This window comes from Amblyraja radiata, chromosome 7 (assembly GCF_010909765.2).
Source record: "Amblyraja radiata isolate CabotCenter1 chromosome 7, sAmbRad1.1.pri, whole genome shotgun sequence".
Lineage (NCBI taxonomy): Eukaryota > Metazoa > Chordata > Chondrichthyes > Rajiformes > Rajidae > Amblyraja > Amblyraja radiata.
In genome coordinates, this window is record NC_045962.1 from 27,836,392 (window position 1) to 27,862,544 (window position 26,153).

Here is a 26,153-nt window from a genome sequence, read left to right on the forward strand (position 1 = left end):
AAAATAATTCAACATATTCTGAAGCTAATAACGATTAGCACAATAGGGGTTTCCTGTGGCATTTTATTTATATCTTACAACTTTTCCCCTCATTCACAGACTGCTCTTTTAATAATCTCATGCTATTCTCATGATTTGACAGTGCTTCAGTGTTGTGGTTCTTTAATTACTGGCCTTCAGTTTCCAGACGCTGTTACCACACTGATCACTCAGAACCCACAGCACAATGATGTTATCATGAAATGCATCAATGCTTTGTAGCTACATACTTAGAAGCTGAAAGTCAGTCAGAATTAATTGAATTTAACAAACTATTAATGCAAGTTGTACTTGTCAATTTTTTATTAAGTTAACAAAATATGTCCTTGGTTCAACTGCTTGTTAGCTAATATGCAGCCGGGGACTAGAAAATCCTAGTGACCAAGTTCAGCATGGAAGGAAAAATTGACTGCAATTCCCAGAATTGGACAACAGCCGACAATCTTTCTGAAAGAATGCATTCAGTATACAGAAATGCACAGAAGTTACAAGTTTAGACCCTTTCGGTCCAACCATTTCATTTGACCTCACCTCTGCTTACAAACAAATAGTCCTAATCCACATTGTCGCTTTCATCAATCAATATTCCAGACTGTTGTAAAATAGATCTAGAAATTCCATTGCATGGTGCAACATATTACTGCCCTACTAGATGGAATTTTATCAAAACTCCATTATGTAATGGCTACACCGTAACTTTTTGTTTTGGGTTCTTCATGAGCTTGGCACACATGCAAAGAATCAGTGGACACATCCAGTATTGTCAAGTGTGTGAGGCCCAATTTTGATGGTACACACGCTGTTCTGCATATAAGTTCCTGCAAACAGCATCTGCCTCACCCACTGAATTGAACTTTATCCAGAGGCTTAGTCTGTGCCAATGTTACAGCATTTTGGTATTATTAGTTTATCATTGTCATGTGTACAGAGGTCCACCAATAAACTTTGTTTTGCGTGGGTTCTAGGCAAATCACATTACCCACAAGCACATAGGTAGCATAAAAGAAAAATAATTCAGAATCTCATATTACAACAGCAAAGAAAGTCCTGATTAAAAAAACTGCAAGTAACAACAATACAGATCAGAAGATCCTGAATTTATCCCGAGTGTACAAGAGGACCATTCAAGAGTTTGATAAAAGCAGACGAGGCATCTTGAATATATGCTTTCAATCTTTTATATCTTCTATCCCCAGGGCAAACGTCACAGGACCATGAAGAAAAGATAAGGAATGAGGAGTGGGTGTCCTTAATTATGCCGACTGCTTTTCTGAGCCAGTGTAAAGTGTAGATCGCGTATTGCTAAGAATTGGTAAGTATTGAAAATTCATAAGGATACGTGTACTTCATTGGACAAATCATCGCAAACCACTCATTGGTATATAAAAAGGTGAATTTTATGAAGTACTCAAATTTAAATGAGGTACTCAAAGTTTGCCCAGTGTTAAAACTGTGGAACAGTGATTTATTTGCTTTACTTTCAATGACTTCCTTTCACAGAAGCTGCCAGATCTGTTGAATGTATTAAGCATTTTCTGCTTTTGTTTCAGGAAGTCAATCCAAATTTGTCAATTTTCATATTTAACCCAGGAATGCTGAGTTAGGATTATGACATCCCCTCTGGAAGATGGGTTGGTACTTAAATATGTTCACATTACTAATTAAGAACAAGAACAGTTTATGATACATGTCAATGAAACCAAGCCAAGTAGAAGCAAAGAAATGTGTAGGAAGGAACTGCAGATAACAGTTTACACTGAAGATAGACACAAAATGCTGGAGTAACTCAGTGGGACAGGTAGCATCTCTGGAGAGAACGAATGGTGAAGTATCGGGTCGAGACCCTTCTTCAGACTGAGAGTCAGGGGAGAAGGAGACAGAGATATCTCTATTCATTTCATTCCTTCGCTCCAGAGGTGCTGCCTGTCCTCCTGAGTTACTTCAGCTTTTTGTGTATATCTTCAAAGGAAGGAAACTTGGGAATCAACGATTTATTTTGACCAGATGCTACTTTGAGTGCTGATGTGAAATCAATAACTATGACATTCTTTTCTGAAGAAATGTTATGGAAAGTTTGAGAGTTTACAATAACTATGTAACTGAGGTTGAGTTTGGAAGTTTTGGAATCTCATATTTGCTTACAGCAGATCTTCACAAATACATCACCACCATTTCTCCAGTAGTAAGAGTGAGACGCAGAGAATGGTCTTCAATTGGAGGCTTAGGGCCAAATGTAGGCTCCATTGCAAAGAGGTGCTCATAGCTGAGATGCAGTTGCAGGAGTTTCTATGTTGTAAATTGGATCCATGGGTAGAGGTTCAGTTTCTTGTACATGGTCAGAACAGTAATGGAAAAGGTTCCATCACCATACATGGCAGCATATCGTTATCATCTCCTGAACAGTCGTACTTTACCAGTAGCAATGAAAGTGACCCTTATCCCCAATCTCTACACTTCAGAAGCCTTCCAGGACTCGACTAGACACTTATGTGGGCTCTTCCAGCTGGCCACTCAGATGTGTCTAGAGAGATGGTCTACTATTCGTGAGACCAGCCCCAATGACCTGGTACTTAGAGACGAGGCTCAAGATACTTCCTACAAGTGCAGGCTGTAATTGGCTGCATTTATGTCACCACCCGATCACTTATTAATTAATTCCATTGATTACATTTATGTCCAAATGGTCTGCAGTCTCAAGCTGAACTTTCCTCATGTAGCTCGCACGATTCATTCCACCTGCTGCACTCAACCCAACCAACAGCCAATTTCTGAAAATAGCTTTTATGGACCTTCCCCACTCTGATGCATCAATCAACATGCACGTTCAGAGCCTTCAGGAATTGTCATATTCTGAAGTGAAGTAGTGGGAGTTTAGACCAAACAGCAAGATTCAGAGAGTAATGAAGGAGCAGCGCAGCTTAGTGCATGGTGGCTCAAAGCTACAAGGTTCATAGAGCAAGAATGCCATCATCCTGCATCTAAATGGAAAGCTCACTTGCCTTGACTCATTCAACCCAGATAAAGCAGTCATAGTCATCTATATGTGCCCAGCCAAACCTCATTACTTATCAGTACACAAACTCCTCATTCCAAGCAGACAAAAACTACTTCAATACTGCGGAAGACCAGAAAATGTTGTTAATTATCTTTTAATTAAAGTTCAATAATAAAAACTTAAGACTTTGACTTTACACAAGTCCTCTATTTACAGACATTTGTGCAATTAGCATGCTACAATCTTTGCAGCATATGCAATCCCTGTGGCTTCAGGGACAGTTGAGATGCCCAGATATATGTTCTGACACCAGAAATTTCAGAGATTCTTCCATAGCTTACTCCAATACTTTCATATCCCCTCTCCCAGTGACACCTGATCTGCTCAGTGCTTCGAGCACATTGTTTTTATTTTCTGATTGGTTGCCACCTCGTGGCCTTCCTGCACTTTCATTTTTATGCGCTTCAGAGTATATTGCTGCATGACAGTAAAACAATGAATGCCAAGGTCAAAATATATTTCCCCTTAAAAAGGTGCAACTTGTTGCACGCAAACTCTTGGAGAGACTGGATTCCACTCTGTAGGAAGTTAACATTTCCATGGACAAAGATGTCGTTATAAAAGCCTGAAACAATGTGCTATTCTTCCATAAGACCAGTTCCTCCAACCAAGAAATAGGAAAAAAAATGCTGAACATGTCAGGCAGCATCTATGGAAATGAAAGCAGTTAATAAGTTCAAAGCACCTTCATCTAATGCTTCTGGTCAAAACATTAGAGGCTTTGATCAATTTGATCACTTTGATCACTCCAGCAGGAAGGCTTGGACTCTCCTTCGTCATCTTGGTTCAGCTGCTCCTGCCCGGTGCAATCCCCCCAAGGTGTCAGCAAATGTTGTAGGCTCTCGCCTGCTGGAAAACTCGAAGGTCGCCACTTCCAAAGAATCCCGACAAGAAGTGAGATGGAGCTAGAAAAAGTCCATCTCTTCTTCAAGAGTCAAGAATGTTTTATTGTCATATGTCCCAGATAGGACAATGAAATTCTTACTCGCTGCAGCACAACAGAACATGTAAACATAGTACACAACGGGAGAAAAAAAAGTTCAGTGTGTATATATACACACACACACATTCGCACATACTCAATAAATAAACAAATACTAGAATAGGTGGGACCCATTGGGTCCCATGTTCACAAGGGAGGGCTGGTCCCCCAACGCAATATTCCACCTCTCCACCAATTCCAATATTGGTGGCCAGTGGGGGGGGGGGGGGGGTTCTGGAGCACTAGTAAGGGTGTTGTGGGCCGAAGCGACTGGTTTCCAGAGGGCTAGTATGGACATTGTGGGCCGAATGGATTCTTGGGCTGGCAGCTCAGTCACTCAGGCCTGGCAGCTCAGTCACTCAGGCCTGGTAGATCAGTCACTCAGGCCTGGTAGATCAGTCACTCAGGCCTGGTGGGCTGGCAGCTCAGTCACTCAGGCCTGGTGGGCTGGCAGCTCAGTCACTCAGGCCTGGTGGGCTGGCAGCTCAGTCATTCAGGCCTGGTGGGCTGGCAGCTCAGAAACTGCCAGAATTCTGCCCAAAACAAGTGAGAGTGTGAGAGAGAAGGGGGAGAGGGTGGAGAATCAATTTTAAACATTTTTCATCTATTTCTGCAGATCACAGCAATGAAGGAGGAAAGTCTATCCTGGCCTGGATCTCACAGGGAGCCAATGAAGGGAGGGAGAAAAATACTAGGGTGGGGATTAATACTTGAAGAGGGAATATTTACTGATGGGCTGAAGGGACTCCTCCTGGGCTAGTACAGGCCTGATGGGCTGAAGGTCGTTAAAAAAAATTGGTGAAATCTCAGCGAAAGGCACTTTTGCTGGACTTTTCCTTTCCAGGCACGTACCTTTTGGGCCAAAATGCTCTTCCTGGGTTAATACGGGCATTTTGGTCAAAAGGGACTGGTTTCTCGGCTTATAGGGGCCTTGTGGGCAGAAATTAGTGGTTTCAGGCAGGCCAAACAACTCATTTCATTTAATTTCCATTGCCATTTCAGATTTAAGCACAGGGCAGGCCAAACAACTCGACTCATTTTCATTTCATTTCAATTCCATTGCCGTTTCAGTTTCAAGCACAGGGCAGCCGAACTCATTTTATTTTCATTAAGGGCCAACAAATCATTTATTGCAAGTACATTGCAGACTCACAGTTCAGTTGACTCACAGTTCAGTTGACTCACAGCAGAATCACAGTTGTGGCCTCTCCCTCGCGATCTTCCAGAGTGACCGACTCGCGTTCAGGCATCCAGGGTTTTATAGTCCTGCCCCCCCCCCCCACGGAAGGGGCGTTACCGTCACCATGGTGATTGACAGGCGAGAGGACCAATCAGCTGATCAATATTTTTATTTTTCATCGATCAGAAAAATCCTCGGGCTGCCGCAGCGGAGTAGGATATAGGGTAGCGATATAGGGTAGCATTTTTCTAAAATCAATATACAGCGCAGACAGGAAGTGGTCAAGATGAGACTTTTAGTTATATAGATAGATAGAGCAATAATAATAAGTCTGTTATAGTTCAGAGCTTATTTGCTGTCGTGTTTAATAGCCTGATGGCTGTAGGGAAGAAGCTGTTCCTGAACCTGTTTGTTACAGTTTTCAGGCTCCTGTACCCTCTTCCTGATGGCTACGGTGAAATGAGTGTGTGGCCAGGATGGTGTCGGTCTTTGATGATGTTGGCCGTCTTTTTGAGGCAGTGACTGGGATAGATCCCTTCAATGATGGGGAGGTCAGAGCCGGTGATGGACTGGGCAGTGGTCACAACTTTTTGCAGTCTTTTCCGCTCCTGGACGTTCAAGTTGCTGAACCAAGCCACGATGCAGCCAGTCAGCATGCTCTCTACTGTGCACCTGTAGAAGTTCAAGAGAATCCTCCTTGACATACCAACGCTCCGTAATCTTCTCAGGAATTAGAGGCGCTGATGCCTTCTTTATGATTGCATCAGTGTGCTGGGTCCAGGAAAGATCTTCGGAAATATGCACGCCCATGAATTTAAAGTTTTTGACCCTCTCCACCATCGTCCCATTGATGTGAACAGGATTGTGGGTCCTCATTCTTCCCCTTCCAAAGTCCACAATCAGTTCCTTGGTTTTACTGGTGTTGAGAACCAGGCTGTTGTGCTAGCACCATTTGGTCAATCGGCCGATCTCACTTCTATACTCTGATTCATCACCATCTGTAATTCGTCCAACAACAGTGGTGTCATCGGCAAACATGATGACAGAGTTCGCCCCATGTCCGGCTACAGAGTCATGAGCATAGAATGAGTAAAGCAGGGGACTGAGCATGCAGCCTTGAGGTGCTCCCGTACTGATTGTTACTGAGGATGAGGTATTTCCGCCAATTCAGACAGACTGTAGTCTGTGGATCAGGAAGTCGAGGATCCAATTGCAGAGGGATGCGCAGAGACCCAGTTCCGTGAGCTTTGTAGCCAGCTTTTTTTTAAATTCATCAAAAAATGTATTCAATTATTAAAAAATAATATTTACACTACAATTAAACAAACCAGAACCCACCACAATACAATACAAACAAATATCCTAAATAAACTACTATACACCTATGTTACAATCCTTATTGAGGATGCATTCAACACCCTGCGGTGTCCAGCGGTCCCGGAAATCCCCCACTTGGTAACCAGCTTGGAGGAGATGGTATTGAACGACGAGCTGTAGTCTATAAATAACAGGCTGAAGTAAGTGTTTTTATTGTCCAAGTGGTCCAATGCGGAGTGGAGAGCCAGTGAGATTGCATCCTCCATTGACCTGTTGTGGCGGTAAGCGAACTGTAGTGGGTCGAGGTTCTTGTCAAGGATGTAGTTGATATGTGCCATAACCAACCTCTCAAAGCACTTCATCACCATCGACGTTAGTTTCACTGGTCGGTAGTCGTTGAGGCATGTCACCTTACTCTTCTTGGGCACCGGTATTATTGATGCCCTCATTAAAGCAGGTGGGGACCTGAGACCTCAGAAGTGAGAGGTTAAAATTTTCCGCAAAAACTCCAGCCATTTGGTCTGCACAGATTCTGAGAACTCGACCGGGTATACCATCAGGTCCAGGGGCTTTCCGAGGATTCAACCCCCGAAGGATCTTCTGACGTCGGCATCCTCATGCCCCCTTTCTAATCCATACACTCCAGTGGATGTAGACAAAGGCCTGTCCTCTACTTAAGTTTGGAAAGCAGCAGTTGATGGGATCTACACGAAATTTCTGAAGAACCCTATGGACGCAACTGGCTGGCTGCTTTTTCCATCCATGTCCACTGTAGTGGAATTATCCCTAAGTTCCCTATGAGGGAATTATCCCTAAGGCATGGAGTCTAAATCGCCATCCTCAAGCCTGGGGAATCTGCTGATGATCCCGCTAGTTACCGACCCATCTCTCTCTTGCGCACATTCTACAAGCTGTTTGAGCACACTCCTGCTTTCCAGGATTTCTCCATTGGTAGAACCTGTTCTACCCAATTTCAATTCAATTTCAATTTCAATTCAACTTTATTGTCATTGCACAGATACAAGTATGGGTACAACGAAATGCAGTTTAGCGTCTGTTCGTAGTAATAATGCAATATAGAAATAAAAATACAGAATAAGCAAACAATGTGGACGGAGAGACTGGAGAAATCTATCGGCGGGACTCCGAGTTCAGCAATGTGATAGTGTTGTTGAAGAAGCTGTTCCTCATCCTACTTGTACGAGACCCGAGGCTCCTGTACCGCCTCCCTGATGGGAGGAGGGCAAACAGTCCATGGTTAGGGTGGGAGGGGTCCTTGATGATCTTCCCGGCCCGTCTCAGACACCGTTTTCGGTGGAAGGCACCCATGGCAGGGAGCGGGGCACCGATGGTGTACTGAGTGGTTTTCACCACCCGTTGTAGTGCCTTCCTGTCAGCTACGGTGCAACTGCTGTACCATACCGTGAAGCAGGTGGTCAGGATGCTTTAGATGGTACAGCGGTAAAAGTTGGTCAGGATCTGGGGGGGCAGGTGAGCTTTCTTGAGCCTCCTCAGGAAGTAAAGGTGCTGCTGCGCCTTTTTGATCAGATTGGAGGTATTGAGGGACCAGGACAGATCGTCCGAGATGTGTACCCCGAGGAATTTGTAGTTGGAGACGCGCTCCACCTCAGTCCCGTTTATATGGATGGGGGTATGTCTGCCCCCTCTGTTCTTCCTGAAGTCAACAATAATTTCCTTCGTCTTCTTGGAGTTGAGGACGAGGTTATTGTTGGCACACCAGGCTGCCAGGTGCTGGACCTCCTCCCTGTAGGCTGACTCGTCATTGTCACTGATCAGTCCTACTACCGTGGTGTCGTCGGCAAATTTAATGATGGCGTTGGAGCCATTCTTAGGGCAGTCATGGGTGAAGAGGGAGTAGAGAGGTTGTTGACTCTAACAGACTGTGGTCTACCCAGAGAGCAAGCTGGCTTTAGACCTGGTAGAAGCTGCGCACACCAAGTCCTTGCCCTCACTACCAATATAGAGGCTGGCTTCCAACGTGCCCTGAAAACAGGTGTTGCTCTCATCGATCTGTCATCAGCTTATGACACCGTGTGGAGACATGGTCTGTTGCTGAAAGGTTCCAGAATCTTGAAGTGCCAAACCAGCGTGCATGCCCTCTCACCCATCCTCAGCAACAGTAGATTTAGAGTCTCACTTGGGAACCAGACCAGCTCTGTCAGGACCCTGAATGATGGTCTCCCCCAGGGCTCTGTTCTAGCTGCCCTACTCTTCAACATTTATGTGAGTGACATGCTAACTACCTCGGCCAGGAAGTTTGCATATGCAGATGCCCTTGCCCTTGCCGACCAGGGATCTGCCTTTGAGCATATCAGCAGAGTGCTAACCCAAGACTTGAAGGGGATGGAGGAGTACTTCACCTTCTGGCAACTTCACCCTAACCCATCTAAGACAACTGTCACTGCCTTTCACCTCAACCAGCTCGCCAATGCAAAGCTCCGAGTGTCCTTTTGTGGTAAGCCTTGTGGTAAGAAGAATGAAGAATTCCCCAAGTACCTTGGATTCACCCTGGATCGCGCCCTCACCTCTCGTGAACACCTGAAGAGGGTGGCTGATAAACTGAAAGCAAGGGTCAACATCATCAGGAAACTTGCAGGCAGCAGCTGGGGATCCAATGCACACGCCCTCCATACCGCAAGCTTAGCCCTAGTCTACTCAACTGCCGAGTTTTGCTCAACAGCGTGGGCTAATAGCTGCCACACCAAACGAGTTGACACTGTCCTTAACTCTGCAATGCGGGTCATCACAGGGATGCTTAAGTCAAAACCTTTGCAGTGGCTCCCTGTCCTCTCTCATATTGCCCCTCCCAGCATATGCAGAAGGGAGAGGATGTTGAAAGATTGGTGCACCATCGAGGCTAACCTTGACCTTCCGTGGAAGACTTTGACTCCAAGAGTGTTGCACAATCCCACAGGCATTGCCACTTTCATTTCACTGTGCATCTTGCATGTGTATGTGACAAATAAAGTTGACTTGACATGACTGAGTGGCGCTGAGCCTGGAAAGATGCCAACACCAACAACGGAGAGGTCATTATAGACCCCACAGTGAAACCATCGTGAATGACTGCCCACTGAGGCCTTTCCCTGGGGGCATCAAAGCTATCCACCCAGTAAATGATGCTGTCCTGGCCTGGATGTCTACCCTTGATCTACAACTTTAGGCTGTGCACGCCATACGCAAGAAGATGATTCCATTGGCTCTTTGTGTGCTTCCAGTATTTTCTGGTTTCTCTTCTATCCCTACCTCCAAAAATCATGGATTTGATTAAGCTGATAGTTATAAGCTAGGAGTCCTAAAATGGGATTAGAGAACAGACAGGGGATGTTAGATCCCACCAAATATTACACCAGAGGTGAAGTGGATGTATAATTCACCAGTCTATATATGGGAGCTGGTATCACATCTTACAAGCAAGGGATGATGATTTACTGATCATTGGCACGTTATTTGCAACTGAGAGCAACTCAGCACCTAGATGTATAGAGATTGGAAGTTATTTCTGTGACTGTGTAGGTTCCTCCATCCAACATCCTAAACATGAATTAGCAAGTTAACCACCTACCTAATGTCACAGCTAATGTAGGTTAATAGCAAAAATGCAAAGAGGAGTTGATGGACATGAGAAGGAGAAGGAGCTGCAGGGAAACAGAACTAATGGGGTTCCTTCGGAGGAGCATGCACAGAACCACCAGCCTTCTATGTTTTACAAGAATAGGATGGGCTGCAATTATGAATAAGAAATTCCTAAACTTTTATCTTGTTGCACCTTTTGGCAACACTACAGTGTGAATTCCTGGCCCACAGAAACAAGGTTAGTGCCGTGTAATAAAATATTTCATGCAGATTATCCCTTCCAAGATTTTTTTAATGAACAGGTGATTGTAAAAAATCATAAAATTAACAAAGGAGTTAATTTATGTTACTGAAGAAAGGTGCTGTAATAGAGAAAGTAATTTGGCTGCTTTCACCGTAGAGAAGAGAGAATGCAAAACACATACTAACATTTTCATCACCTTTTAATAACGAAAGGACAAGATTTGTCACAAAACTCAGAACAAAAGCACAAGTATTTAGTTATAAATAGTTTGAATTAATGCAAAAAAAGTCCCTGCCTAAATGCAACAAGAGCATTAAACTTACAGTACAGCCAGCAACCAGGTGTGTAGCACAGAGATTATCTGGTGGGTTGTTGTACTTTGTTTTGGTTGTCCTATTACATGAGGGATGTGGAGGCTTTGCAGTGGATGCAGAAGAGATTTATTAGAATGTTGCCTGGATTACAGGGTATTAGCTATATGGAGAGGTTGGATAAACACACACACACACACACACAACAATTTAGTTTTCTACAAACCCAATGAACCTACAAATTTGTACGTCTTTGGAGTGCGGAAGGAAACCGAACATTGCTTTGGATTTCGGGAGAAACCCGATTCTCTGGTGCCAAGGTATTAACTCTACCGCTGCACCACCGTGCTGCCCTCTTGGTCTTGCCATCATGTTTGGCATGGACATTATAGACCAAAGGGTCTGTTTTTGTGCAATGCTTTTCTATAAATATTTTAATTATTACTACAGATACAGGGGGGTAAGTGTTCAAACAGAATCCCATAGCCTTTTTGTGCTGCATTCCCAATTGATTTATTGCTTGAATATGAAGCCACAGGCTCTTGCTTGTCACTATGTGATTTAACCATTGATTGGAGTCCCAGAAATGTTTAAAAGTTCACATGGGGAAAAAGTCTTTACAGTCATTAAAAAAAAATTAAAGTCCAATGTCAGAAGCCTCAGAGGCTTTATGAGAAGGCCTCATTAACACATGCATTCAGCCAAGCTATTTTTCATATCTTTAAAACAAAGATGATTTGTTGCAGAATTGCAAGTGAGATTCTTTACGTACTATGTGTCTTCTTTGATCAAATTGAATAATTTACCCAATGACGTGCAACTTAACTACGTTACTATTGTGTATTAATGCAGTTTTGTGATCAACTGCTTCTTTGATATTTTATTGTTGGAATACATGTTAGTTTTCAAATAAATGTACAATTTTACAACAAAGCAACATTTACAAACTAACAGTTACAATGTTATTTACTAAACACCTATAAATGATGCTGGTGTTATTTTCAGTATACCGTAAAAACTGTCACAAACACATGTATTTACGTGGCACAGCTTTCAAATACAATTTTGTATTCAGGCAGATTCATTAGCAACTAAATGTTTTGAAACCTGCATTCTAATTACAGGTGCACAACCTTTTATCCGAAAGCCTTGGGACCAGACACTTTTCGTAATTCAGAATTTGTCGGTCTTCGGAATGGAAATTTTTTTGCGTAGATTTTAACGGCTGGCTCAGTGGTAGAGGGCTCGGCTCATATCCGCAAGGTCGCGAGTTTGCGCCTTGATCCCGGCAGTTACTCGGTCGCGAGTTTGAGTCTTCAATGTCGTTTTTTCTTGCAGAATAAATGTCTGTATGAAATGCAGTGTGTTGAATGAATTCCTGAATTTGTAAATGTGCCCGCAGCATTGAATCACCTCTCGCACTCATGTCACCCTAGCGGGGCTACATGCCCTTAGGCGGCCTAGCTCGGGGATTCTTGAATCCCCGAGCTAGGTCGCGAGTTTGCGCCTCGATCCTGGCAGTTACTCGGTCGTGAGTTTGAGTCTTCAATGTAGTTTTTTCTTGCAGAATAAATGTTTGTATGAAATGCAGTGTAGGAGAGGTGTACTGACTGTGTGGGCAGAACTTTGGAAGTGATTGCCCACCAGTCTAAAAAGCCGCTGTGTCTCCCTGTCCCTGGGATAGCAGGGGGCGATCAAACAGCACAATACCCCCCTCCCCCTCCAACTCCAGAGGAATCCGCTCCCCGATGGGCCGCTACGGCGATAAGTGGCAGTTTGCCAACAGCCCGAGCTGCTCCCCTGTGTATCGTGAGTCTACCGTGGGAACTTTTTAACTCAGCGGGCAGGCAGCAGCAGATTGTCAATTATTAACCTTCCCGCGCAATATACCCCCACCTTCTCTTTTATGAATGGGGATTTAGTTCCCCTTTCTTCGAGGACCGACCGGAGGTTCCGCTGTCACCTCTGCGGGCCGCCCTCGGTGAACGTTTTCAAGGACCTTTCTTCAAGGACCGAAAAAATGGCCGCTATTCGGAGGTTTTCGTTATTTGGATCTTCGGATAAAAGGTTGTGCACCTGTACTTAATTCTAGTTATACTATCATTAATTCACTGCTATAATAGCTGGCATAAGCCAAAGCTAGGAGGCACATGTGGAGTATTTACAATTGTGTCATTCAAATGTTAATAACTGAAAATGGTATCCACATAAATTATGAATAGTTTCAAAAACATCCATTAACACTAGTGGGATTTTATTCTGCCAACTGTAATAAAATGTTTCAAGAGGTTGGTTAGGGCACAAATCAATTCCTGCTTCAGAAATGACCTGCATCTGCTTCAGTTTGCCCAGCACCACAACAGGTCAACAGCAGATACTATCTCACTGGCTCTCCACACTGCCCTGGACTATGTGGATAAGAGTATATCCATCAAGCTGCTATACACTGACTACAGCTTGGTGTTCAACATCATCCATTCCAAACTCGTCACCAAGCTCCAAGACTTGGGCATCTGATCAGTAACAGCACCAACAGCGCTGGGTGAAAACACATGAAGTCTTAGGGAGACCACACCCAAGGTCCTGGGGTTGAACCCAGGTCTCTGGCACTATGAGGCAGCAGCTTTACCAACTGCAGCACCCAGTTTTCATTCTTCTTTGCCATAACATCTGTTAACTTGAGCAGATGTGCACAGAAATGGTGGGACTCTGGAGGAGGACAAGAGAGGTCAAAATGTTTTACATGGGGAAACTCTCAGTGGTGGTTGAGAAACATGAAGCTCTGTGGGTGCAAGGATCAAGGGAAGGGCATGCATGTACACACAAAATTATATCTAAATATGTTCATTCTAAAATGATAGAAATATCTTGCTAATAGAGCTTACCTGCATTGGTGCCATTTTAATTCTATGCATTTACCCGTTTTTTTTTTTTAACTAAAATAGTTTGGGTTATTGTTGAATCAGACTTTGAATTATTATAAAATTACACCCAAGCAATGTGTTAATTTAGTGGTTAATGTGACTCTCACATTAAAGACATTTTTCTGATGTGGTCACACCTTGAAAAATAGTGAAGACCACTGACCAGAATTATGTTTCAAAAGTATAATCTCAAAGGTGCAAATGCAATTCCCAAGAATAGAAATTCATTCAATGCTCATTAGGCTTTCATATCTTTGATAATTAAATTAATGGTTAAACATCTTTAGGGTGACAAATAGATGAGGTGACAATTAATATCACAACTTCATCTGCACAAGAACATTGCCCTGCATTATTGAAAATTACACCAAGAATAACACCAACACCTTTGACCAAACCTGGAGAATGAAGTTGGATAATGTTCCTTCATGTACTTCTATGATACCTTTAGAGTTGTCATTTATTAACACTTCTGCCTGGCATCTTCATCTTCTGTGAACTAGGTGTTGAGAGAGATGGAGTTTTGCAGGAACTAGAGGTCTCTGATGCTCAAGCTCTAACATGGACCACCCATCGTTGGCTGGTGTAATTGTCTCCCAGTTAAACTGCACCTCCATTTTATAACCCTAATCGTCGATTTAAAATCCCTTCAAGGTATCACCCTTCTATCATTTTAATCTTTCCCCGCTACTAAGATGAATGCATTCCTCTAATTCTGGTTTCCCGAGCATCCCAGATTTTATTCGATAGAAGTACTTCAACAGTTGCAGACGTGCCTTCAAATACCATGTGCTTAAACTCAGGAATTCCCTCACCTTACTTTCATCCTTTAAAATATTCCTTAAACCCACCTCTACTCTCCCCATTATGAATGAGGCGTACACGAGTAGATATCATGTTTGGTAGCAGTCTTATGAAACACTTTGCTATGTTGTTATACATTAACAAGTGCTCAATACCTTCTGGTTGTTGAGCACAAGAGGAGAGTTTCTATTTTTAATATTATTAAAGAACCAAAGTAGCACAAGCATTTAGGATTACTTGCCTCACAAGAACTTTTAAAATTAATAAATAACAGGTAACATGGAAACATTCTACAAAAATAATTTATTCTATTCCTTCGTTAACAACAGGCGCTTGGACTTCCAACAAACACCCACTTACCTCAGCGTAAAACTGGACAGGTCGCTTACATTCCGTCAACACCTGGCTGGTCTCCGCGACAAGGTCATGGCACGTAGCGGTCTTATTCGACGCCTGGCAGGAACAAGTTGGGGTAGCTAGTCCATCAACATTTCGCACCTCTGCCTTAGCTCTTGTGTATGCCCCAGCTGAGTACTGCACACCCGAATGGAGTAGTAGCAGACATACTAGCCTGGTAGACACAAGCCTGAACAGCACCTTGCGAACCATCACTGGGTGCCTTCAACCTACTCCAGTCGAGCAGCTCCCTAAACGTGCAAGCATTCCGCCTGCAGGGATCCGAAAGCAAGCCGCAACACTGGGACTATCTCGTCGTGCCATGGACCCAGATCACCTCCTCCATCAGGCTATCAGCAGAAAGCAGAGGCCACCCCGACTGAAGTCCCATCACCCCTTTGCTCCACATGGAAAACAACTCCTAGCATCCATCCAGCCAGCTGAGACAAAAGCACACTGGATAGCCACCAGGTGGTCACAGGAGTGGAAGGCAACCTCATCTCCATTACACAGCTACATCTCTTCACCAGATAAAAGCTGTCCAGGGTCTGACCTCCCCAGAGGAGCATGGGTGAAGCTCAACACTTCGTATTGGAGTTGGGAGTTTCAATGCCAGCATGTGGAGATGGGGACTCTGCCAGAGCCCAGCCTGTGAATGCAGAGCAGAACAACAGACAGCCAACCATGTCATCTCTGGGTGCCTGCTCTACCACCCACCAAGTGGAGCTCAGGGCCTGGCAGACATTGACACAGAGACAACAACCTGGCTGCTCAACACCCAGCTTGAGATCTAACTATTCCTTAGGTTTATATTCCATTCGCAAGAAGAAGAAGAAGAAGAAGATGAAGATGAAGACGAAGAAGAGTGCTACTACCTTTGCTACAATGCGATTCTCCACCCCAATCTATAGAATGTTCTGTTTTTATATCCAAGAAATAATGTTATAACCATATTGAATGCTCCGACTCGGCATTTATTCGATATTGCGGCTGTTTCAATTAAACAGCTCCAGCTAATCTTGCTATCAAGAAACAAAAAGTACTCTTTTACTTATGAATCAGCTAACTACACTTTTCACCATTTTCAAGTTAATTGGATAATTATTTAAAATTTGAAGAATTAAGCAGCCAGCTGAAGGTCTTTATCAATTAAAATTTTAACATACGGCAACAGCACATTTATTGTTGAATTGAAATGTTGCAATTTACATAGCAAATGCCATTGTCGAGAATAGAATATTTTCAAATTTTTCGTTCAGTTTTCTGTCACCAAATGAATTAGAAGACAAAAGGTTCCCTTCTAGAGGTACAGCAATAGGGTGATTTCACGAAAGGTCACTGGAGCGTAGATCCGCACCCACGTGACCGAAAATTTTAACTGGGGGACAAGCGTCACTTCCGGTACATGTTAGTGAATGGCAAAACACGCACTTTCACACCCGTTAAAAACATCGAAAACGGCCAGGATTTGAGCTGCAATTTACTGAGCCGGTCGGGGTGACCGTGAGGCACAGCTACCTAAATTTACAGTAAAAAAAAGATAGAAACTAAGGTAAATACAAGAGGGAGCTGAAGGGGCAAAATAAGCGGAAGTTGATAGCGGACATTTTTCGTGGAGATTTAAAGATTCAAAATATCGGGAATTATCGCGTTTGCTCGCTGCATTTCATCAAAAGTAAGGCATTATTGGCTTTGTTATCTTTATTCATTTGTTAGATGAAAAGTATTAAAAGTTAGAAATCCTTCAGTAAAATTGCAAAATCGCCCATGGTTCTCGGGTGGGTTTTAACATGCAAAATGAAAACGCTTCTGAAGCTACATTCACCATTTAAGTATCCGTGAATCATAAATGCGTTTTGAAATAAATTTTACTCAGATGCAAGCTAAGGAATGGGATAATTCTCAGCTGTTAATTTGACAAAATCAGGGAATTTTTTGGCTAATAATAAAATGTCCTGATTTTGTCAAAATGTCCTGATTTTGTCAAATTAACAGCTGAGAATTATCCCATTCCTTAGCTTGCATCTGAGTAAAATTTATTTCAAAACGCATTTATGATTCACGGATATTTAAATGGTGAATGTAGCTTCAGAAGCGTTTTCATTTTGCATGTTAAAACCCACCCGAGAACCATGGGCGATTTTGCAATTTTACTGAAGGATTTCTAACTTTTAATACTTTTCATCAAACAAATGAATAAAGATAACAAAGCCAATAATGCCTTACTTTTGATGAAATGCAGCGAGCAAACGCGATAATTTCCGATATTTTGGTTCTTTAAATCTCCACGAAAAATGTCCGCTATCAACTTCCGCTTATTTTGCCCCTTCAGCTCCCTCTTGTATTTACCTTAGTTTCTATCTTTTTTTTTTACTGTAAATTTAGGTAGCTGTGCCTCACGGTCACCCCGACCGGCTCAGTAAATTGCAGCTCAAAACCTGGCCGTTTTCGATGTTTTTAACGGGTGTGAAAGTGCGTGTTTTCCCATTCACTAACATGTACCGGAAGTGACGCTTGTCCCCCAGTTAAAAATTTTGGTCACGTGGGTGCGGATCTACGCTCCAGTGACCTTTCGTGAAATCACCCTATACACCCAGTTCTCAATCTCCACCTTTTTCTAACATCTTCACTATTTGTGTGGGTTTTTTTTTTTTTTAAACTGGTTTGGGAATATGTATCCGACTACACAGAAGAAGAATTCACCTGATCAACCATAGATTAAAATGTAGGTGCCTGAAATGAAATTAAAGGACTTTTTCATTCCTCCATTGCCAAAGGCATCATTCAATTCAGTTCTTGCTGGATGCACAACCCTCTTCTAGAATCTCACTCAAATGGCTGTTTTTCATGAAGCCAATAACGGTGCGTCAACAGACTAACTGACCCAGCAGGGATCTACACAGCTGAATAAATTTAATTGAAACCCAAAACAATTCAACAGGACGAATGACCTCCTTTCTGATCTTTTGGGATCTACAGACAGTCACTTCTCTGCAGTTTTCATTGAATACCCGTCACAATTTGGAATTCAAGCTGATTTATCTCCTGCTGAAACTTGAGGGGCCATACTTCCACAAGACAAACTAAAAGGTCAATTGGAGTCTGCCAGATGGAGCTGAAATGTGCAAAGTTAACATCGCAGCAGCAACCGACTTCCATCCCCTGCCATAAACACATGTACATTCATGCACAAGCACAGACTAGCAGAGTTTACTTTAAAATAAAACAAGTTGAGTATGTGCTATTGTCCAGCCATGAAAAATTGTATTAATCAAAATTAGTTTTACTTCTTTGAACAATTAATCAGCAATTTTATGGGTCAAAACCAAGTATCTTATACAGCTGCATCTGTACAAATACAATATTTCCTCACAGTCTCTAGTGGCAAGCTTGCCTTCAATAACCTGGCAATAGTGACCCAGGGTATTTTGAAGGAAAGATATTAACATAGAGGGAACACAAGCAGATTTTTAGTTTTAAATCAGTTATTTGAAAATAATCTGTTTTCATCCATGCAAACAATGAAATGCTGCTTTACAAACGGTCTCAGGACACATTTGCTATTGATGTGTGAACGCGGTAATATTTTTGCCTCAGAATCAGATGCCCAGGTCAACGTTATTATACTTCAACAAAGTGTTAGAGCAACTCAGCAGGTCAGAGAGTCAGTGGAGAGAACGGACTGGCAACGTTTCGGATTGGTACTCTTCTTCAAACTGATTATCGTTGGGGGAGAAAGCTGGTAAAAGAGGTGCAGACGGGACAAAGCGGGACAAGTGATAGGCAAATACAGATGAAGTTTTGATTGACAGGTGGGTGGAATCAGTGATAAAGGCAAGACATTAAAAGGAGACCAAGTTGTATTAGGCAAGGAGAAAAGAGGAATGCAATATAAAGCCAAAGGTGGGGTTATAGGTGGAAGGGGAATGATGGGGGGAGGAGGGTGGATTAAGAGTAAATGAGGGACTTGGGGGATGGGAGACTATTGTCTGAAAGTAGTGATAGGAGGAAGGTGACTGAATTGTGGGAGACCAGGCACCCATTTAGCTAAACACTTGCACTCTGTTCATCCAGGCTTGCTGGATTACCTGGTTGCCAACCGTTTTAACTTACTTTCACAATCTCATGCCACCATTTGTATCCTTGGCCTCCACCATTGCCAGACAAGGGCACACAAACACTGAAGGAAGAGCACCTCATATTCCACTTGGATAGCTTACAACCTAATGGTATGAATGTTAAATTCTCCAATTTAATATAATGCCTCATAACCTCTCTCTTCTGTCACATTCAATCCCTCTTCAGTCACATTGCTCCTTTCCCCTCCTTGGTACACTCCTCTCCATTAGCAAGACCCATATGTCGCTTTTATTTCATCCACTTTTACCTGCCGTCACATTCCTCGTATCCCTCCCTTTACCTTTATATTTCACTCCTCTTCCCTCATAATATGAAACCCTTGTGTTTTCTATTACACCACGAGCTTTTGTCACTTATTCTACACATCTGCCAATCAAACACTCCTCACCTGCATCCACCTATCACCTGCCAGGCTTTGTCTCTCTGCAACTCTCTTCCAGCTTTTTCCCCACCCTACTGCAACCCGTCTGTCTGAAGAGTCCCGTCTGAAGAGTCCCAAACCGAACGTTGTCTGTCTATTCCCTTCGCAAATGCTGCCTGATCCGCTGGGTTCCTGCAGCACTTAATGTTTTGCACAACATTCCAGAATCTGGGTCTCCATAATTAAAATACAGTCTGGCATTATACCTCAGTCTTCAATGTAAAAGTACAAGGTCACTGAAGAACATGGAAACGTGACGTTTCAGAAGGGACCCTTCTTCACAGCCGACCCGAAACATCACCTATCCATGTTCCCCGGAAATGCTTCCTGACTTGCTGAGTTACTTCAGCAATGTGTATTAACCAGCATCTACATGTTTCTGTTACATGTTACTTGTTTCTGCATACTGCCTCAGTAATAGACCCAATGGAGGTTCCATAAGGCTGTGAATTAGAAGTCACCCAATATCAACTACTAACAAGAATCCCAAGTCAACCATACAGTACTTTGTTTCAAAACTTCACATTTAATTAGACCAAAGAAGGTGGAAAAAATGTTTTTACAGCCATGATCGAATCTAAATTTTTCCCTTACAAAAAACATAATTGCAATCGATTTAAGGCATGAAGCATAAGGCACTTTATGCCTTAAGTACTTATTAGTTAAAAAAAATAATCAAAGAATCTGTCAGGAATACCTAGAAATATAATTCTTAAGTATGAAGTGTGTTCCTCCTCATAAATATCTGGAAACTTGAGCCTCAAATGGAAGACCAACCAAATAACTATTTGACAGCCAACATAGAACCATATATATCAACCAGTCTCTTCCAACACCATCTTTATACATGTCCCACCCTACCAGCACAAATACAGATCAAATTTGTCTTTGCTCACTTTGACTAAACCCAAGAATGTTAAAGGCTGTAAAAATAAAATGTAATAAGGTGGCTTGGTTCCATCATTGAAAGAGTGGCCACTGTCTCTGCAACACTATTCAACGCTCTCCTTGCATCCCCAAATTCTACCCAATATAATCTTTAAATCATTTTGGAAATTGTGCTAATTCTTTCCTAATGCCTCATTCTTGTAATCCGTAATACCTCTTCTCACCATCTCTATGTTCCAATTCTCATAACACACCAAATTTCAATTACTCACACCTATTTAAATACTTTTTGAACATCATTAAAACTTATGTTTGGTCTTATATCCTTCACTCTTTGGCTACAATGGATACAATCTATGTTAGGTTGCAGAAACTTCTGCCGTTTGAATCCCTTTGTAAAGATCACCCAACACCAACCTCTCTCCTGTTACTTATTCACTTTTAAAAACCTTTCATCAAGATCTTCCTACAATAACCTGGTCTAACTCTTCAGCTTCTTCTTGCCAATTCCCTTTAATTGTGCAAAGCTTTGGGCATATTCTCCAATTAAAAAGAAACTGCATGCAATTTGTTGATCTTGTAAAAATGAATGGACCCATTATGATCACCAGTCCATCACACAGACAAGATTTCCCACCATAGACTCCATCTATAGTTCACACTGCCTCCGAAAAATAGCCATCATAATCAAATACATTCCACCCCAGTCTTTCCTTCATCCTCTATCTGTCTAGCAGAAAGGTACAGAAGTTTTAAAGCACGCACCAGACTCAGCTTCTTCCCCTCTTATCAGGCTTCTTTAACGGTCCTTCCATAAGCTAGGGTGATTCACACTACCCCATTGAGGACATTGGATTTGGTCAATGGAACTGATGAGCTTGAGAGCTGACAACTATATCCTGCACCATGTATTGCACTAGAGTTTGACTTGATTGCATTATGTATGGTATAACTGATCTGTTTAGCTAGCATGCAAAACAAAGCTTTTCAGTGTACCTCAGTACATGTGACAATAATAAACCAAACATGTCAAACACATCTGTACTTCGCTACACATCCCAACAGTACACAGGTTATGACGAATGTGAAACAATTTCAACAAACCCCTTTATTGGGGGTACAATGAAATAAACAGAATCCATCAGGTTGATTGATTGAAAGACACAGTAGGAAAACAGGCCCTTCGATCACCAATAAACTAAAAAACTGTTCCTATGTTATCGCACGTTTGCATCAATTCCCGACACACTGGGGGAATTTTACAGAAGCCAATTATCCCACAAACCCAAACGTCGTTGGGACGTGGGAGGAAGCCAGACGCCGGCGGTGTAAATACACGCAGTAACACGGAGAGCGTGCAAGCTCCACAGCAACAGCACCCGAGGCGGGGATCGAACCACAGTCTCTAGCGCTGAGGCAGCAGCTCAGTGCCTACTATTGGGAGTCTCAAGAATTGGTTTACTTTTTAATTTGTTGTCACATGTACCAAGCTACAGTAAAAAGCTATGCAATGCAGTCAGTCAGCGGATAGATTAACCCTGACCCGCTGAGTTACTCCAGGATTGTTTGTGTTCGATGTAAACCAGCATTTGCTGTTCCTTCCTAACAAGGTTACAATCAAGGCGTACGCCCCTGCTTGCGACTTGTTCCAGGGGGTCTTTAATGCCAAGGGGAAGAGGGAAATGCATTCAGCAACAGGTTTTACTTGCAAGAGGAGGCTGGCCAGCTCCACACCGACCTGCAACCATGGCAACCGGACCCGCCGCCCGACGCGGCCCCTCCCCCGCCCCCTGCCCGCCCCGCACCCACCCAAACCCCAGACGTTCAATGCACCACTCTCGCAACAAGTTTCTGGCAGGTTTTGTGCTGATGCACGTTCCGTGAAAGCTGCTATCGCCGCCTCGTCGCTGCATTGCAACGTACGAGGCGTGCAAAAAATATTTGCAGAGAAAAAGTTTAGAACAAAATTCCCTGAAAAAGTTGCATTTGTTCAGTTAAATAAATGTTAAAAAGGTTTCAATGCTGGTTGCAACCTTCTTTAATTAAAGGGCAGTAGGTGTATGATAATAAAAAGGCTTTTAGGATTACGTTTCCGATCATTTCCACTGAAGACAATTACGTGGGCTCATCCCGGCTCCAACTTTGCAAGACTTTGTGACCACCCCCCCTCGGGGGAGTTAGCGGTGCGGGTGCAACACACGGCGCTGCCGTGCATACCAATGATGGCTTCACCCTTCACCGCTTTGCTTTCTTTAATCGGGGTGGGACACCCAGCTACATTCTTCGTGAAATATCTGCAACCATCCTACTTCTAATAAAGATTTTTAATATTTAAAAACATTTCACTACCAGAAGATCGGCGTAGATTCATGGGAATCACAGAACAACCAAACACTAAGGGCAGCGGCAGCGTCTCCAGGGGTTTTCCTGGAGTGGCGGCGCTACCTCTATGCCCCCAGCGCCGGCAGGCTTGGGGAGGGGAGGGGGTTCAACAGGTACTGTAGCCGCTGGCGAAAACTTCTCGCTACACTTGCTTAACCTTTGCGACAAGTTTAAATTCCATACGCCTGCTCGAATGCAATCGCTCCAGTGAAGGTACGCGAGGTTACACCATACCGCGCAAAGTTCACACTTGCAATCCTCTCTACAACTCAGAAAGTAGCGTCCTCGAGTAAAATAAAAATCATATGTATCCATACTTACATTATTTTATCTGAAGGTTGTAACTGATGGTGCATAGCAAGAGAAAAACCAAACAGGCTGGACGGTTTTCCGGTTTTTTTCATGACATGTTGCGTATCCAAATTAAAAGCTAAAGTCCATTCCTTGAGGGAAAACAAAGACAGGTAGATAAGAAGCCACTGCTCTGCGGCCGCCATATCAGAAAATGCTCCTAACGTTATGTTCCCTGTCTGACTCTTATTCTGAGTAGCCGCCTTGTGTGGCAAATCATATTATAAAGTGACGGTGACGCCTCGCCCCGCCTCTCTCTCTCTCTGTGCCACTATCAACGCCTCACACACTTCAATAAAGAGGAAGTAACCCGACCCCAATCCGCAGCTTCAGTCCCTCCAACCCAGCTCGGCCCAACTCAGCTTTCTCCTCTTAATAACGCCGCACAAACTTGTCCCATTCCAACAAAACAAGAACTTCTAACTCAGCTAATCACGAAAATCATGCAAGTGTATGTTTTAAGTGACTTACCTTAGCAGTGCTTTCGTGAGAACCATTGCGTTATTGCTGGTAATCAATGCAAATCTGTTATCAGCCACTGTTTCTTATGATAATAACAATAGGTTCATGTTAGACATACATTCAATATTGGATCTGCAATTCTCAGATGAAACATACAAAGGGAATGATGGAAGAAGAAGGCAAGGAAATAGATGGCCAAACTGTTATCCATTTACTATTATCCAAAATGAATCAAGTTGCTTTATTTTCAAGATGAACAAAACAACTCTCTTTACACTTTCCTTGGACTGAGTATTCAATTTAGGTGATCAAAATATTAGAATGCACTGCCCTTTAAATGAAAATAATGTTCTTTGCATATTGGTAAGGTACCAGCTGAGTGGGAAAGATGGGAGAAGAGTTTATAAAAGGGATGAAATAATAGAGACTAAATTTAGGTGAAAGTTTTGTCAATCAATCATTCAGAAATACACCAATAAATGCAAATCTGAACGAAATTTCGTTGCATCTGGCTCCACGTGCGACATAAAATAACAAAAGGATAAAATAGATAAAAAGATAAAATGGATAAAAAGATAAAATAGATCACGGTGGCGGCACATTACATGGAATTCAAGTCTGATGGCTCGGGGGAAGAAGCTGTTGCAAAACCTGGCTGTTCTGCTCCTTATACTACGATACCTTTTGCCCGAGGGCAGCAGAGTGAACAGTCCATGATGGAGATGTGTGGGGTCCTTTATTATACTGTTGGCCTTAGACAAGCAACGTTTGCACATGATGTCCCTGATTGAAGGAAGAGAAGTTCAGATGATTTTTTCAGCCGTCCTCACCACTCTCTGCGCGGACTTCCAGTCGGAGGCTTTACAGTCCCCAAACCAGACAGAGATGCAGCTGATCAAAATGCTCTCTATGGTGCCCCTGTAGAAAGTAGTGAGGACATAGAAACATAGAAAATAGGTGTAGGAGTAGGCCATTCGGCCCTTTGAGCCTGCACCGCCATTCAATATGATCATGGCTGATCATCCAACTCAGTATCCTGTACCTGCCTACTCTCCATACCCCCTGATCCCTTTCGCCACAAGTGCCACATCTAACTCCCTCTTAAATATAGCCAATGAACGGGATGGGGGAGGTGAGCTCTTCTCATCCAGCGCAGAAAGTGCAACCGCTGCTGTGCTCTCTTAACTAATGATGTGATGTTTTGTGACCAGGTCAGACTGTTCGTGATCTCCACCCCCAGGAACCTAGTGCTACTGGCCAACTTTACATCAATGTCATTAATGTGAAGTGGTGTGTGACTGTGCCGTTTTTTCCTGAAGTCAATGATGACCTCCTTTGTTTTACATGCAAGTAAATGTAAGGTCTGCCTAATATGGAGAATTGAGCAGTGGTTGAGACTAATGGTGTGAAGGTAGAATCCACAAGACCCCAGTCAATATCAAATCCTAAAATTCACACTCTTTCCTTCAACTTAACACATGAGGCTATGTTGGCTGCCTTGCTCCCAAAATACACGCTGGCAACTTGATCACCCAAGCATTTTGTAGGACAATTACAAACATAATTTGCACTTTCATCCAATATGGGATCGAGAATAACTGCAGGCAAACAAACATGGGCAAGCCAATGCTGGTTATGGGTAGGGGCATTGCTGTCACAAAATGCTGGCAAGGGAGAGGTGATTGAAGAAAGTATTTGCTTATTGATTTATATGCTCACGACTGTACGGACAAATTCAGCTCTTACTCCATGTACATGTTTGCCCATGACTGGGTGTTATCTGTGTGGAGTTTGTACATTCTCCCTGTAACCGCGTGGGTTTGCTCCAGTATCCAGGATACTGAGTTGGATGATCAGCCATGATCATATTGAATGGCGGTGCAGGCTCGAAGGGCTGAATGGCCTACACTGCACTCCCTCAATAGGAAGAATGTCCTTCCTCAAATTTGGAGACCAAATACTCCAGGTGTGGTCTCACTAGGGCCCTGTACAACGGCAGAAGAACCTCTTTGCTCCTATACTCAACTCCTCTTGTTATGAAGGCCAACATGCCATTAGCTTTCTTCACCGCCTGCTGTACCTGTATGCTTACTTTCATTGACTGATGAACAAGAACCCCCAGATCCCGTTATACTTCCCCTTTTCCCAACTTGACACCATTTAGATAATAATCTGCTTTCCTGTTTTTGCCACCAACATGGATAACCTTACATTTATCCACATTAAACTGCATCTGCCATGCATCTGCCCACTCATCCAACCTGTCCAAGTCACCCTGCATCATCCTCACAGTTCACACTGCCACCCAGCTTTGTGTTATCTGCAAATTTGATAATGTTACTTTTAATCCCTTCATCTAAATCATTAATATGTATTGTAAATAGCTGAGGTCCCAGCACCGAGCCTTGCTGTACCCCACTGGTCACTGCCTGCCATTCTGAAAGGGACCCCTTAATCCCTAATCTTTGTTTCCTGTCTGCCAACCAATTTTCTATCCATGTCAGCACCCTACCTCCAATACCATGTGCTCTAATTTTGCCCATTAATCTACATCTACTGGCTCTCCCTTGTCCATTTTCCTAGTTACATCCCCAAAAAATTCCTGAAGATTAGTCGAGCATGATTTCCCTTCGTAAATCCATGCTGACTCGTACCGATCC

General features: G+C 43.0%; 1 protein-coding gene across 2 annotated transcripts in view; it reads right to left on the reverse strand.

Annotated features, from left to right (window-relative positions):
• The window catches only part of itga6 (integrin subunit alpha 6), a 71,390-nt gene extending 48,143 nt beyond the window's left edge, over positions 1 to 23,247 (reverse strand). For both annotated transcript variants that reach the window (XM_033023950.1, XM_033023951.1), the window contains exon 1: positions 23,002 to 23,247. In XM_033023950.1, coding sequence (XP_032879841.1) covers positions 23,002 to 23,177 — 176 coding nt within the window. In that variant the 5' untranslated portion in view covers positions 23,178 to 23,247. The remainder of the gene's footprint in view (positions 1 to 23,001) is intronic.
• Between the last annotated feature and the right edge of the window lie 2,906 nt (positions 23,248 to 26,153).